Source organism: Microcaecilia unicolor, chromosome 9 (assembly GCF_901765095.1).
Source record: "Microcaecilia unicolor chromosome 9, aMicUni1.1, whole genome shotgun sequence".
Classification (NCBI taxonomy): domain Eukaryota; kingdom Metazoa; phylum Chordata; class Amphibia; order Gymnophiona; family Siphonopidae; genus Microcaecilia; species Microcaecilia unicolor.
Window position 1 is genome coordinate 165,397,556 of NC_044039.1, and position 15,948 is coordinate 165,413,503.

The window sequence follows — 15,948 nt, forward strand, 5'->3', positions numbered from 1 at the left end:
GTACACATGGACAGGACTCATAAGTAAATCATAGAATGTGTAAGTTATGCATGTATCTTCAGCATTTATGCACCTAATATTACATTACATTGGATTTCAAGACCGCCTGACCCATAAGTTTCTAGGCAGTTTACATTAAAATATAGAGCCAAACGCCAAGACAAAACCTTGGGAATTACAATTGCACCATAAAATTAAATTGAGAAAACCCCCCAAAACTAACACATCTTTTAAAAAGAACAGGCTTCAGATGTTTCCGAAAACTATCATAACTAATCTTGTTATGCCCTTAGGAGAAGGTGCACTGTTACAGAACTATCCCCTATAAGGGCAGAGGAATTTTGATCTGATTCTGGACTTTTATCAGCTGACCAGAGTCAAGGAGGGTTGCACTTATACACAGACTGCATCACTACAACCTGTAGCTTTGAATTATTGACATGTCTGAGCTTTCTCTTGCTTCTAATCTCTCCCTTCTTTCATTCACTGAAGTCCAGGTCACATTCCCAATGTACAGCCCTTGGCTGCACACTGGTACATTGTACCATAGTTTGCTCTGCTATATTCCATGAATCAGATCTGCTTCCCACAGTACATTTCTAGGATTCAGTGAAAGCTCTTCTAAGTCTACCTGGCTGACATTTTTTTTAAATGACTTTTTCTTCCAGGGACTTGTCCAATCCTCTTTCAAATTCTGCTATATTGGTTGCCTTGACCACATCCTTCAGCAATAGATTTCACAATTTAATTATGCACTGTCAAAAACCTTACAATGTATTTTCAGTCTGCTCTCTGCTGGTCAGTTTCATGGAATGTTCTCCTGTTGTGGTGCTCTTTGGAAAATATATAAACCTGTAATATTTTCTGCTTTACTTTTTCCTCCTGGTTTGGAGTCATCGCAGAAATGTATGCTATTTTATCAACAAAAGGAAATGGAGGTTGCAGAGATCACAAACCTGGAATCCCGCAGCGTGGGGGATTATTTCCCGGTGGTGTTCTTGTGCCAGGAATTTCCTGACCACTTGTATCCACGCACCAGCAGTGGCCAGTGCTGCTGGAGCACTGGAGAGGCTGGTAGTTGCCTTCATCATCACACTGTGGTATATGAAATCCAAAGAATGGCCGAGGTCCTCGAGGTCTAAGCTCTGCCAGTAACTGTTCCCGTTTTTCCAAACAGTCTGTCTTTTCAGGCTTATTTTCTACACGTCAAAATGGAGAAATTAAAACAGAAACACTTGTATCCAAGATAAGATAAAAATACAAGGTTCGTTATTCAAACCACTTATCTGTGCAGAGGCAGCTACTATCTGGCCTATATTCAAAACGATTTAAACAGGAAGGACAGGCTCTGGCCCACTTAAGTTGCTTGTCTGTGGCTAACTGCCGATATTCATGAATAGGGCCTGCACTGAAACTGGCTAACATGGGCATTCCAGGGCAGGCCTCATTGCGTTCGGTACTCTTTGAATTGTCACAACCAACCACAACCTTCTTATCACAATTCAGAGACACTATCGGTCCCATTCTGTCTCTCTGTCGAGACACTCCGGAATAACCGTATTCCATTTAAATATAAATTGTTGTTCTTTATGATGTAGTACCTGAGAAATGTCACCAGTGAACTTCAAAACAATCTATATGAGCACCACAAACTGCAAATCAGTAAGTTCATGATTATATTCATTCCAATGATCAGACATCGGTGCATTCAGCGGCAGTATCTGAGCCTGGATAAGCTATTTAAATCGCTTTGAATATCGACCCCTGTGCCCCTAAGCGTCAGCACTTACACAAAGTTGGTATTTCAGAACCTAGATGAGTGAGTGCTGACACACATACATGTATGTGTGCCATTTTGGAAACCCACCCTGCTGATATTCAGCCACTGACAGTCAGTGGTTGTTTTTTTTTTTTAAAAAAACACTTATTGTTGCTAGCTAGATTAGCCCCCAACACCCCCACTAGGACCATCAAGGATACAGGTACGATGGGGGGAGGGTGCCTAGACCTTGGAGGGGTTTGTTCTGGGGAGGAGGGCTTTGATTCTCATGGGCTGGGGAGGAGGGATAGGAAGAAGGGGGAGTTTTGGAGGCCAGGAGGGGAATTGGAGCTTCTTTAAAGGTAAAATATAGTTATGCGGGTGCCGATCAATACTCAGTGCTGGCACCCGCATAGCTAAGCAAGTGGAATTACTTGTACCACCCCTGACCTGATGGGCAGTCAGAGATGATATTCATCTTAAATTGATTTGGATATCAGTCAGCTATATGTCTAAATGCTCCCAATTAAGTACAGAGGCTGCAATCATTCCACAAAATCAATTTGGGTGGGGGAAACACTGTGGAATTAAGGGAGCAACCTCCCCAACCATACATGCCAAACAAGCATTTTTCCTAAATCTATTCATATCTGGTAGCAGCTATAAAGCCCAATGTTCATCGTGATGATCACAGATGTGCATTCCCCCTATGAAATGGAGAATATATGTGTATTTTTGGTCTTGCCTAAACCACGTTCAAAACACGTCCCCTTGCCTTTGCAGATTTATTCAGTATGCACATGTTATTCAATATACACATGCAACTGTCGGGATTTATTCAATATACACATGTAACTGTCGGGATTTACACTTGTAACTTGTGATTAGGGCTTCTAAAATAAGAGCCAATATCTATAAATACAACAGCCGGTGTTAAAAAAAAATGTGGATTTAAATACTGACCTGTCAATACCCTTCATCATGCACATTTTTAAATATCCTGATTTTGTTATTACTACTCATAAGTTCCCATCTTTTCCACACAGTGGGTCAAAAATCATAGGGCTACCAGTTCAAACCTCCAGTAATGGCTGCATGTTGTGTGCATTCGCTCCTAGCATTTCATGATGCCCACAGGATAAAGATGTTGATTAAGTTGAGTGTCAGGATTTTAGTGATCAGCAACATTTCTGAATTTTGTTCCCATATTTGAGAAATTTCAAGGCACAGCAAAATAGCTTTCAAAGTGATTTGCCCAGGTATATAAAGTAGTTACCCAGCTTGACAACTGCCTTTCCCTCAGTGGATAAGCATATACATGTTAAGCTATGGAGAAAAGTGGTGGAACTGGACTGAGGATAGGTGGGAGGTGGGGGTGGGGGTGGTGGGGAACAAAGTACACAGAGGGATTTGAACTTGCTGTAAAGCTGGCACAGAAGTTTCACTTTGAAACTCCATGGCATGTTTCCCTTTGAAAATTAGGTTGACTACCCAAAGAGCTGCAAGCTGCTTACGGGCTTTCATGTGTGCACCACTGTGTAAAGGCTTATGTCTAAAGTACCTTATTTAAAACAACAGGTGTTTTAAAGACAGATACTAGCAAGATAGACAGTAGCTGCAACAAGTAGGTCAGCCCTTGCTACAGAAATTGTGTGCTCCATCATTACTATTTTATGTATGTTTTTAAGGAAAAAATGTACTTTTAGCGAAATAAGCCTAAAGTCAAGGAAACAGGTCTCTTACTTAAGTCCCCTTCTTTTTGTGTGTTTAACTATCATCTGGGTGCTTCATTATATCCTGGTCCTGAAGGTTCTGTTGTTATATGTGCTGTTATTCATTAATTGTGAAAGAATTGTCATTTTGTCCTCATGTGTGCATTAATAAACCTAATGAATACTTAGTTAAAGGAAATGACAGACAAGTCAGCACCCCTTTTCTTAATAAAATAGTCTATTGAGAGGTGCTAAAGCAACCTTTAACTTTATAAGCATTTCAGTACTGGAGGGCATGCTTCACCTGGTCTTCGTAAACAGTGGAATCCATCCCCTTCATAGCCTTGTGTGCAACGGCAAGAGAAGGAGCCTGGTGTGTTGTAGCAGGCAGCAGCTGGATGACATCTGTCTTCAATACATTCATCAACATCTGCAAAAATCAAGTAGATTGCTTCATGGTAAATAATATAAGCCTGGGAGCTGTAATGACTTGCAATACACATGGGACTAAACCGAGAGACAAGTCTATCAGAAACAGACATCCCTCAGACACTTACATCAAGAAGGATAAAGAAAAGGAAATGTTAATACTTCAGACAACATTGGTTTACAATGGGTATATCCTTTCTCTACTAGAACACCAAAAGCCCCAGGTCAGCAAACTCATCCTTGCACAGATCCAGAATTTAGATTAATATTGTTTCTTCTGGATCACTCCCACAGACTTTTCCAATGGAAAATGATATTCCATAATGCTCATCTGTAACAGATGTTTTCCGTAGACAGCAAAATTGATACAGCACACAAGTGGGTGATGCTGTCTGATGGTGCCAGGCTGGAACTCCTCTCCCAGAGCTTAGAAATTATTGAAAAGTTCTCTGCATGTGAAGCCCTCCTCATGCACAGCAGTCTCCTCAACAGTTGGTGTCAAACCTCCATGCACGGAACTCTCAGGGAACTGGGCGGAACTGTATACCTTATCAATCCTGACGGAAAACAGCGAATGCTACATACCTGTAGAAGGTATTCTCCGAGGACAGCAGGCTGATTGTTCTCACTGATGGGTGACGTCCTCGGCAGCCCCTCCAATCGGAATCTTCCTAGCAAAGTCCTTTGCTAGCTCTCGCACGGCCGTCTTCCCGCCCGAAACCGGCTCGAGCCGGCCAGTCCAGTATATAGCAAGACAATACACTTCAAGGGAAGACACAACTCCAAAGGGGAGGCGGGCGGGTTTGTGAGAACAATCAGCCTGCTGTCCTCGGAGAATACCTTCTACAGGTATGTAGCATTCGCTTTCTCCGAGGACAAGCAGGCTGCTTGTTCTCACTGATGGGGTATCCCTAGCCCCCAGGCTCACTCAAAACAACAACCATGGTCAATTGGACCTCGCAACGGCGAGGACATAACTGAGATTGACCTAAAAAATTTACCAACTAACTGAGAGTGCAGCCTGGAACAGAACAAACAGGGCCCTCGGGGGGTGGAGTTGGATCCTAAAGCCCAAACAGGTTCTGAAGAACTGACTGCCCGAACCGACTGTCGCGTCGGGTATCCTGCTGCAGGCAGTAATGAGATGTGAATGTGTGGACAGATGACCACGTCGCAGCTTTGCAAATTTCTTCAATGGAGGCTGACTTCAAGTGGGCTACCGACGCAGCCATGGCTCTAACATTATGAGCCGTGACATGACCCTCAAGAGCCAGCCCCGCCTGGGCGTAAGTGAAGGAAATGCAATCTGCTAGCCAATTGGATATGGTGCGTTTCCCTACAGCCACTCCCCTCCTATTGGGATCAAAAGAAACAAACAATTGGGCGGACTGTCTGTGGGGCTGTGTCCGCTCCAGGTAGAAGGCCAATGCTCTCTTGCAGTCCAATGTGTGCAGCTGACGTTCAGCAGGGCAGGAATGAGGACGGGGAAAGAATGTTGGCAAGACAATTGACTGGTTCAGATGGAACTCCGACACGACCTTTGGCAAGAACTTAGGGTGAGTGCGGAGGACTACTCTGTTATGATGAAATTTAGTGTAAGGGGCCTGGGCTACCAGGGCCTGAAGCTCACTGACTCTACGAGCTGAAGTAACTGCCACCAAGAAAATGACCTTCCAGGTCAAGTACTTCAGATGGCAGGAATTCAGTGGCTCAAAAGGAGGTTTCATCAGCTGGGTGAGAACGACATTGAGATCCCATGACACTGTAGGAGGCTTGACAGGGGGCTTTGACAAAAGCAAACCTCTCATGAAGCGAACAACTAAAGGCTGTCCTGAGATCGGCTTACCTTCCACATGGTAATGGTATGCACTGATTGCGCTAAGGTGAACTCTTACAGAGTTGGTCTTAAGACCAGACTCAGACAAGTGCAGAAGGTATTCAAGCAGGGTCTGTGTAGGACAAGAGCGAGGAGCTAGGGCCTTGCTGTCACACCAGACGACAAACCTCCTCCACAGAAAGAAGTAACTCCTCTTAGTGGAATCTTTCATGGAAGCAAGCAAGACGCGGGAGACACCCTCTGACAGACCCAAAGAGGCAAAGTCTACGCTCTCAACATCCAGGCCGTGAGAGCCAGGGACCGGAGGCTGGGATGCAGAAGAGCCCCTTCGTCCTGCGTGATGAGGGTCGGAAAACACTCCAATCTCCACGGTTCTTCGGAGGATAACTCCAGAAGAGGGAACCAGATCTGACGCGGCCAAAAAGGAGCAATCAGAATCATGGTGCCTCGGTCTTGCTTGAGTTTCAACAAAGTCTTTCCCACCAGAGGAATGGGAGGATAAGCATACAGCAGGCCCTCCCCCCAATCCAGGAGGAAGGCATCCGATGCTAGTCTGCCGGGGGCCTGAAGCCTGGAACAGAACTGAGGGACTTTGTGGTTCACTCGAGATGCGAAGAGATCCACCAAGGGGGTGCCCCACGCTTGGAAGATCTGGCGCACCACTCTGGAGTTGAGCGACCACTCGTGAGGTTGCATAATCCGGCTCAGTCTGTCGGCCAGACTGTTGTTTACGCCTGCCAGATATGTGGCTTGGAGTACCATGCCGAGACGGCGAGCCCAAAGCCACATGCTGACGGCTTCCTGACACAGGGGGCGAGATCCGGTGCCCCCCTGCTTGTTGACATAGTACATGGCAACCTGATTGTCTGTCTGAATTTGGATAATTTGATGGGACAGCCGATCTCTGAAAGCCTTCAGAGCGTTCCAGATCGCTCGCAACTCCAGGAGATTGATCTGTAGACCGCGTTCCTGGAGGGACCAGCTTCCTTGGGTGTGAAGCCCATCGACATGAGCTCCCCATCCCAGGAGAGACGCATCCGTTGTCAGCACTTTTTGTGGCTGAGGAATTTGGAAAGGACGTCCCAGAGTCAAATTGGACCAGATTGTCCACCAATACAGGGATTCGAGAAAACTCGTGGACAGGTGGATCACGTCCTCTAGACCCCCAGCAGCCTGAAACCACTGGGAGGCTAGGGTCCATTGAGCAGATCTCATGTGAAGACGGGCCATGGGAGTCACATGAACTGTGGAGGCCATGTGGCCCAGCAATCTCAACATCTGCCGAGCTGTGATCTGCTGGGACGCTCGCACCCGCGAGACGAGGGACAACAAGTTGTTGGCTCTCGCCTCTGGGAGATAGGCACGAGCTGTCCGAGAATCCAGCAGAGCTCCTATGAATTCGAGTTTCTGCACTGGTAGAAGATGGGACTTTGGGTAATTTATCACAAACCCCAGTAGCTCCAGGAGGCGAATAGTCATCTGCATGGACTGCAGGGCTCCTGCCTCGGATGTGTTCTTCACCAGCCAATCGTCGAGATATGGGAACACGTGCACCCCCAGCCTGCGAAGCGCCGCTGCTACCACAGCTAGGCACTTTGTGAACACCCTGGGCGCAGAGGCGAGCCCAAAGGGTAGCACACAGTACTGGAAGTGGCGTGTGCCCAACTGAAATCGCAGATACTGCCTGTGAGCTGGCAGTATCGGGATGTGTGTGTAGGCATCCTTCAAGTCCAGAGAGCATAGCCAATCGTTTTGTTGAATCATGGGGAGAAGGGTGCCCAGGGAAAGCATCCTGAACTTTTCTTTTACGAGATATTTGTTCAGGGCCCTTAGGTCTAGGATGGGACGCATCCCCCTGTTTTCTTTTCCACAAGGAAGTACCTGGAATAGAATCCCAGCCCTTCTTGCCCGGATGGCACGGGCTCGACCGCATTGGCGCTGAGAAGGGCGGAGAGTTCCTCTGCAAGTACCTGCTTGTGCTGGAAGCTGTAACACTGAGCTCCCGGTGGACAATTTGGAGGTTTTGAGGCCAAATTGAGGGTGTATCCTTGCTGGACTATTTGCAGAACCCACTGATCGGAGGTTATGAGAGGCCACCTTTGGTGAAAAGCTTTCAACCTCCCTCCGACTGGCAGGTCGCCCGACACTGAGACTTGGATGTCGGCTATGCTCTGCTGGAGCCAGTCAAAAGCTCGCCCCTTGCTTTTGCTGGGGAGCCGTGGGGCCTTGCTGAGGCGCACGCTGCTGACGAGAGCGCGCGCGCTGGGGCTTAGCCTGGGCCGCAGGCTGTCGGGAAGGAGGATTGTACCTACGCTTACCAGAAGTATAGGGAACAGTCTTCCTTCCCCCGAAAAATCGTCTACCTGTAGAGGTAGAAGCTGAAGGCTGCCGGCGGGAGAACTTGTCGAATGCGGTGTCCCGCTGGTGGAGAGACTCTACCACCTGCTCGACTTTTTCTCCAAAAATGTTGTCCGCACGGCAAGGCGAGTCCGCAATCCGCTGCTGGAGTCTATTCTCCAGGTCGGCGGCACGCAGCCATGAGAGCCTGCGCATCACCACACCTTGAGCAGCGGCCCTGGACGCAACATCAAAAGTGTCAAACTCCTCTGGCCAGGAATTTTCTGCACGCCTTCAGCTGCCTGACCACCTCCTGAAAAGGCTTGGCTTGCTCAGGGGGAAGAGCATCAACCAAGCCCGCCAACTGTCGCACATTATTCCGCATGTGTATGCTCGTGTAGAGCTGGTAAGACTGGATTTTGGCCACGAGCATAGAGGAATGGTAGGCCTTCCTCCCAAAGGAGTCTAAGGTTCTAGAGTCTTTGCCCGGGGGCGCCGAAGCATGCTCTCTAGAACTCTTAGCCTTCTTTAGGGCCAGATCCACAACTCCAGAGTCGTGAGGCAACTGGGTGCGCATCAGCTCTGGGTCCCCATGGATCCGGTACTGGGACTCGATCTTCTTGGGGATGTGGGGATTACTTAGTGGCTTGGTCCAGTTCGCAAGCAATGTCTTTTTCAGGACATGGTGCAAGGGAACAGTGGACGCTTCCTTAGGTGGAGAAGGATAATCCAGGAGCTCAAACATTTCAGCCCTGGGCTCGTCCTCCACAACCACCGGGAAGGGGATGGCCGTAGACATCTCCCGGACAAAGGAAGCAAAAGACAGACTCTCGGGAGGAGAAAGCTGTCTTTCAGGAGAGGGAGTGGGATCAGAAGGAAGACCCTCAGACTCCTCGTCAGAGAAATATCTGGGATCTTCTTCTTCTTCCCACGAGGCCTCACCCTCGGTGTCAGACACAAGTTCACGGACCTGCGTCTGCAACCGTGCCCGGCTCGACTCCGTGGAGCCACGTCCATGATGGGGGCGTCGAGAGGTAGACTCCCTCGCCCGCATCGGCGAAGCTCCCTCCGCCGACGTAGTCGGGGGGAGCCCTCCTGGGAGGTGGCCGCAGTCGGCACCGCACGCGGTACCGACGTCGGGGACCTCACCCCGGGCGATGGGCCAGCCGGCGCCACGCTCGACGGTACCGGAGGCGCAAGCACCGCCGGTACCGGAGGGGTAGGGCGCAACAGCTCTCCCAGAATCTCTGGGAGAACGGCCCGGAGGCTCTCGTTCAGAGCGGCTGCAGAGAAAGGCATGGAGGTCGATGCAGGCGTCGACGTCAGAACCTGTTCCGGGCGTGGAGGCTGTTCCGGGCTGTCCAGAGTGGAGCGCATCGACACCTCCTGAACAGAGGGTGAGCGGTCCTCTCGGTGCCGATGCCTGCTGGGTGCCGACTCCCTCGGCGACCCAGAGCTCTCGGTGCCGACGCGGGGAGGGGACCGGTGTCGATGCTTCTTCGACTTCTTCCGAAGCATGTCACCGGAGCTCCCCGGCACCGACGAGGAGGACGTAGAATCCATCCGTCGCTTCCTCGGGGCCGAGACCGAAGGGGGTCGATCTCGGGGGGGCTGTACCGCAGGAGCCCTCAGGGTAGGAGGAGACCCACCCGAGGGCTCACCGCCACCAGCAGGGGAATGGACAGCCCTCACCTGCACTCCACTCGATGCACCACCGTCCGACGACATCAGGAGACGAGGTCCCGGTACCACCGACGTCGATGCAGCTATCCGATGTCTCGGCGCCGATGCAGAGGGCCGATGCCTCGATGCACTCGATGCACTGGCAGCCAAGGAAGAAGGTCTGGACGCTGATGACGTCGATGCACACGATGACCCCGGTGCCGATGCCGACGAAGAGCCCGAGAACAAAACGTTCCACTGGGCTAATCTCGCTACTTGAGTCCGCCTTTGTAAGAGGGAACACAGACTACAGTTCTGGGGACGGTGCTCGGCCCCCAGACACTGAAGACACGAAGAGTGCCTATCAGTGAGCGAGATTACCCGGGCGCACTGGGTGCACTTCTTGAAGCCGCTGGAAGGCTTCGATGTCATGGGCGGAAAAAATCACGCCGGCGAAGTCAAAATCCGAAATGACGAATTTGGAGCACCAAAACTTTAAGGGAGAAAAATCTCGACCGAGGCCGAAAAGAGGCCTACCCCGACAACGAAAGAAAACTTACCGGGGCAAAACTGGAAATACGGGAAGGGGCAAACGAAACCCAAGGGGGTTTCCGGAGCACTTTCCGAACGAAAATGAAACTTTTCCGAAGAAAAACACGTCGATTTAGATAACGGACGCGCTAGGTCGACTCTCCGGGGCTCGACACGACAAAAACACAGCCGTACCGAGTGCGGACGAAAGAAGACTGGCCGGCTCGAGCCGGTTTCGGGCGGGAAGACGGCCGCGCGGGCGCGCGAGAGCTAGCAAAGGACTTTGCTAGGAAGATTCCGATTGGAGGGGCTGCCGAGGACGTCACCCATCAGTGAGAACAAGCAGCCTGCTTGTCCTCGGAGAATAAGTATTACAGATGAGCAACACTGCTTCTTCTGTCAACAAGCAAGACTGAGTGGTAGCCCGGCGGCACTCCCTGTTTAGCGAGTGGTAAGCCCGCGTTGGGCTTACTGCTGCTTAGTAAAAGGAGCCCTATATTTCTTAACAGCAGTGGGAACTTAACTGTATCGGCTCGGCTCAATGGGGCCTCTCCGTTTCACAAGGATTGTTTCTTCAGGAGCCGTGAAATTATGTAGCGCCAGTGGCTCTTGTAAGAAGAAGAATAGTGGTAAACGATGGAGTAATGTTGGAGCTGCATAATTCAGCGGCTCCTGAAGAAGCAATCCTTGTGAAACGGAGATAGAGCTAAGTTCCCACTGCTGTTAAAAAATACAATGTTATAACTTCATTTTAGAAAACAGTTTAAAAAAATTTTAAAAAAGGAAAATAGAGATATAATAAAGGAGGTGGAGGTTTTTGCGACTAGTGATGGAAAACTTCAGCAACCTTAAGTGTAGTCAATATACTAATAAGGTTCTGATAAAACACTGAAGTCTTTTCCTCCTCATTATTGTCTTATCATTACATGAAATTAAGAAAGTAAAGAGATTTAGCAGTATTACTATTTAGAAAGCCTTTAATTTCTGGTGGTAATAGATGATTTCAGCAAGTTAATCAGCCAATGAAGATTTCTACTTGGGCGCATAAATGAGAGACACACTCATGTCATCCCATGCTCTGCTCACATGTGTGCCTCCTCACAGTTACATGCTATCACACTTATATGCACCCTTACACCAGAGTGCTTAGGGTGCCTGAATGCATAAGTGGCACATTTTACTGCATTTATGCAAGCAAAGTGCACATAACTATAGGCACACAGTTAAAAATTAAAGTACGTCATGAACGTAACTCAACTCTTCCGCTCTACGATTATCTTACCACAAAACACATTGTATTTGTTCAAACCGGAGTCAGTAATCGCCTCTCCGGCATGAAAATGTGGGATACAAATGCAACAAACAAATAAATAAATTGCCCTTTTACTGTTTTTAACCATTCAATACAGGGACCTAAAACTATGTCCCATGGCCAGACCTGGACTGCAGAGCTCCTTTTTTTTTTAATGACCTTCAGGATCTTGTTTCTTATATGTGCTTTTCTGTGCAGAAAAATATCTGTGTGATGATAGGAAAACTCCTAGCCAGCCTGGAAAAAAAAAGGGGGGGGGGCAGGGAGACAGGAATGCAAAGAAAAGGAGAATCTACTCCTTCAAAATGTTATATTGTCACAGCCTCTCCTGGAACCCAGCTACTAGATGCCAGAGGTTTCCTACCACCAAATCCTGTTACAGGAAACACCCCATGGCAAATGGAACAACAGGCTCATTGCTGAGGGCTGGGAGGAGGGGGCAGGGATGAGGAGAGCAATGCCTCTTGTGAGAGACTAGCAGCACACTCAACAAATTGTACAGTTAGCTCTGGGGAAAAAGAAAAGACAGTTTATTCTCTTCCTGGCTTTCCCCCCAGTTTTCTCACTTACAAGTGATTTTTCTATAAACCTATTCATAAGTTCCTGGGGTTACATTACCATGAAATTCTGTTCATGCTCTGCTTAATGCTGAAACAGTTATGTGATAGTTATGGGAATGGCTGTGCCAGGGTGTGAATTTTATTACTGCTAGGTACTGCAGGACATAACTGAAACACTTATTATTTATTTATTTATAATAGGAGGCTATTAAATCAGAGGATCCACAAGGGGGTCTAACGGCAGGGCATTATCCCTGGATATTCAATGGGTTCCATCTTAACCAAAAGAACAAAAGGGGACTGTCTTCAACCCCCTAAAACCCTAAAAGCAAAAAAAAAAAACCCCCAAAACAAACCAAAATACACATATATCTGAGAAAGATGTACCACAAACCAAAATGGATTACTGTATTTATTAAAGTGTAGTCACCCAACACTCCAAGCAACACATCTAGACTGTAATTTTATAAGCATGAACATAACTGATCTTCTGGTGTATACAAGTTAGAAACTGAGGGCCTAAGCACTAGGATTCTTTAGCGAGCTCTTTGGCAGATCCCGGCGTCCTTACTTAGCTTGTCTTTACAGAACAAGAAGCAAATGAGGCCAGTTAAACACTCCGGAGTCCCCTTTTCAGACTCATTCTTTTGGGAACAATTTAGTTTTCTGGGTATCTCCATTTCAGGCACCAACATAAATTTAAAGGCAAACATATTATAACAGAGTCTAGGCTCTAACTTTTTGTTTTTAATATATAAACATTCCCACAGAATTTTCTGTAATCTGCTGATGGCCACTATAGCATCTGGGTAATTTTAGGAGTGTTTTCTTCTAAACCAGGGGTTCTCAACCCAATCCTTAGGACACACCTAGCCAGTCAGGTTTTCAGGAGACCGACAATGAATATGCATGAGATAGATTTACAGGTCTGCATTTTTTATTTCATCTTGTAAATGGAGCACCAAGCGTGAAGGAGAAATACAGAATCAGTATTCATACTTAGCAGTGCACTACTAAAGTCTGAAGATGGGAGGTGAAGCATGAATTTTAACGTGGCCCAACAGTAGTGAGATGTTTTAAACTTTCACACAAAATCTGGACAAAAAAAATAACATGAAAAGTCTGCAAGTTAGTTTCCTTGCACAGTTAGTTTCATGGGGGTTTAACTCACTGCAACTTGCGAAAGTGATAAAAATGCCACAAATTATGCAAATTTGCCCGCAAAAAAAGAGCTGTGGAATTTTTTCCCCACATTTTAAATTTAAGATCCAAGGAGAAGTTTGAAAGCAATTGTATTTTGTGCACTTTTTTCTGTAAAATGTTCTCCTTCCCATAACTGTAGAAAGTGAAATCTTTGGGCAACTGATGAACCATTTCAAATTTGTGCAAATAGACTGTTAAGCTTTCTGCATTATTTTTGCCCTTCTTTACAGCATTTTCAATTCCCTTCTAGAATTTCTTTAGCTCCATAAGCAAAATGCTATCATCTGCAAGCCTGAATTCAGGTTCATTTATCAGAGTATGTACTCATCTCAGCCTCAAGCAAACTTCTTCAGCCTAACAGCACCAAGCTAGAATAAGGTAGAGTAAGACTCATTACCAGAGCAGATTCCTCTAAGACAGGGGTAGGCAACTCCGGTCCTCGAGAGCCGCAGGCAGGTCAGGTTTTCAGGATATCCAAAATGAATATGCAGGAGATAGATTTGCAAGCACTGCCTCCATGGTATGGTATGCAAATCTATCTCCTGCATATTCATTGTGGATATCCTGAAAACCTGACCTGCCTGTGGCTCTCGAGGACCGGAGTTGCCTACCCCTGCTGTAAGATAAGAAGAGTCATAGCCCCTGTGGGCAGGACCAATCTGGCCTTACTTACCTGTACAATTCCGTCCATCACCTACATAACCCGAGAGGCAAACACATCTGTAGGAGCTGCCTGCCTGGGCGACGCACCGTGCCAGGTCAGCTGGAGCGCAGTTATGACTGCCATCTTCACATGGGTTCCGTGGTGGCGATACAGCTAGAAAGGGAAACAATTTATCACAGTAAACCCAGATGTGAACGTGAAGGACCATTAGAGCTTCATTACATAATTTTCTATATATCATTAGTAACAATAATGAAAAAATAACAAATGACTGAGATTCACAAACTGAAGTAGAGAGAAAAAAATCAGTGGTAGTATCAATTGTGATTGGAGCTGTTGGAGCAATACTCAATTAGACTCCTGAAAGACTTGGAAATTTTAAATTTAAAAGACATTGCTACATCAATTTTGAAATAGTTACCCTACTTGGAACAGCTTACATTTTGTACTGATTTGGTAGGATACAAATTATTAGAACTAAAATCAGTCAACCTTGGCTGTGATGTACCACACATGAAGGCATAATAATAATAATAATAATTTGGAGAGTCGACATTTAAAGGCACTTAAACAGCCAAAGTAATCTTTTATAAATGGATGTGGCTAGGAGCATTCCAGGACTAGGTAAAAAGTTATCTATTTAAGTGGTGATATTCAGCTATTAAACAGATAACTTTTCTGTTTAAGTGGAGCTGCACAAATAGAAGGTATAAAGTTAAATGGATGTCATATCTGTGGATCTTCAGTGGCAGCACTCAAACAGATAGCACCACTGACAATTCACATAAAGTTCAACAGATATCTATTTATGTGGACAGCCCACCACTGAAAATGAATCTCAGGCAGGTCAATATTTAGCCTGTGGTGGTCAACATGTTCTTAAATACCAGCTAGCATGGGTTTTTTATAGCTAGATATTCAGTGCCCAATATTACCCAGATTCCGGCACTGAATATTTGGGTATGTCCAGTCACTGTGACTTATCCAGATACTGGCTGATAATCAGCCCAGTACCTGATTAAGTGTCTAGATAAAGTTAGAGCAAGTTTTTTACTGGCCTAACTTTTTTGGGGCACTTACCTAGCTAGCAGACTGCATATTGCTGCTAATAGGGTAAGTCCAGGGCCAGCTCAAGAGGTTGGAGTACCCCAGACCAACCTTTGTTTTTGCCCCCCTACATTGGGGACAATCTGGTGATATGAACTGCACAAACTACATACCCCAGCAACTTCCACAAGATTGCCCTCCCAGACACTCTCCCCCGCCCCCTCAGCAACTTACAAATATCACCCTCCCAGTCCCATCCCCCCCAAACAGCAACTTGCACAATATTACCCTCCCAGTCCCTCTACTCCCAACAGCAACTTCCATAATATCGCCCTCCCTCCCCCCCCCCAACAACAACTTTCACGATTCCAACCCCCCCAACAGCAATTTCAACTTCCACTGTTCCGTTCCACAAATGCATTTTGAGCACAAATTTATAATGATTGGGCTGATGATGAATTAGTGCTTAATGGCTATATTGAAAATTATGAAGTATATTAGCTGTGCACATTGAAGCTCAAGCACAATCTTTTTGGAAATAACACTTAAAAAGTTATTTTTGAGGTGAACCTTATTACTTTAAATGAAATTTGAAGCACCTGATTATGGTTGAGTACATTAGAAAATGTTAGCATAAACCAGAATTTGCATGCCTAAATTTAGGTATGCGCATTTAGTACATAAGTAGTGCCATACTGGGAAAGACCAAAGGTCCATCTAGCCCAGCATCCTGTCACCGACAGTGGCCAATCCAGGTCAAGGGCACCTGGCACGCTCCCCAAACGTAAAAACATTCCAGACAAGTTATACCTAAAAATGCGGAATTTTTCCAAGTCCATTTAATAGCGGTCTATGGACTTGTCCTTTAGGAATCTATCTAACCCCTTTTTAAACT

At 46.7% G+C, this 15,948-nt stretch overlaps 1 protein-coding gene across 2 annotated transcripts in view; it reads right to left on the reverse strand.

Annotated features, from left to right (window-relative positions):
* NID2 (nidogen 2) overlaps nt 1-15,948 on the reverse strand; it is a 105,822-nt gene that overhangs the window by 42,836 nt on the left and 47,038 nt on the right. For both annotated transcript variants that reach the window (XM_030214717.1, XM_030214716.1), the window contains exons 10-12: nt 14,016-14,159; nt 3,776-3,901; nt 957-1,199 (exon numbers count right to left, since the gene is read on the reverse strand). In XM_030214717.1, the coding sequence (XP_030070577.1) occupies nt 957-1,199; nt 3,776-3,901; nt 14,016-14,159 (513 nt within the window). The remainder of the gene's footprint in view (nt 1-956; nt 1,200-3,775; nt 3,902-14,015; nt 14,160-15,948) is intronic.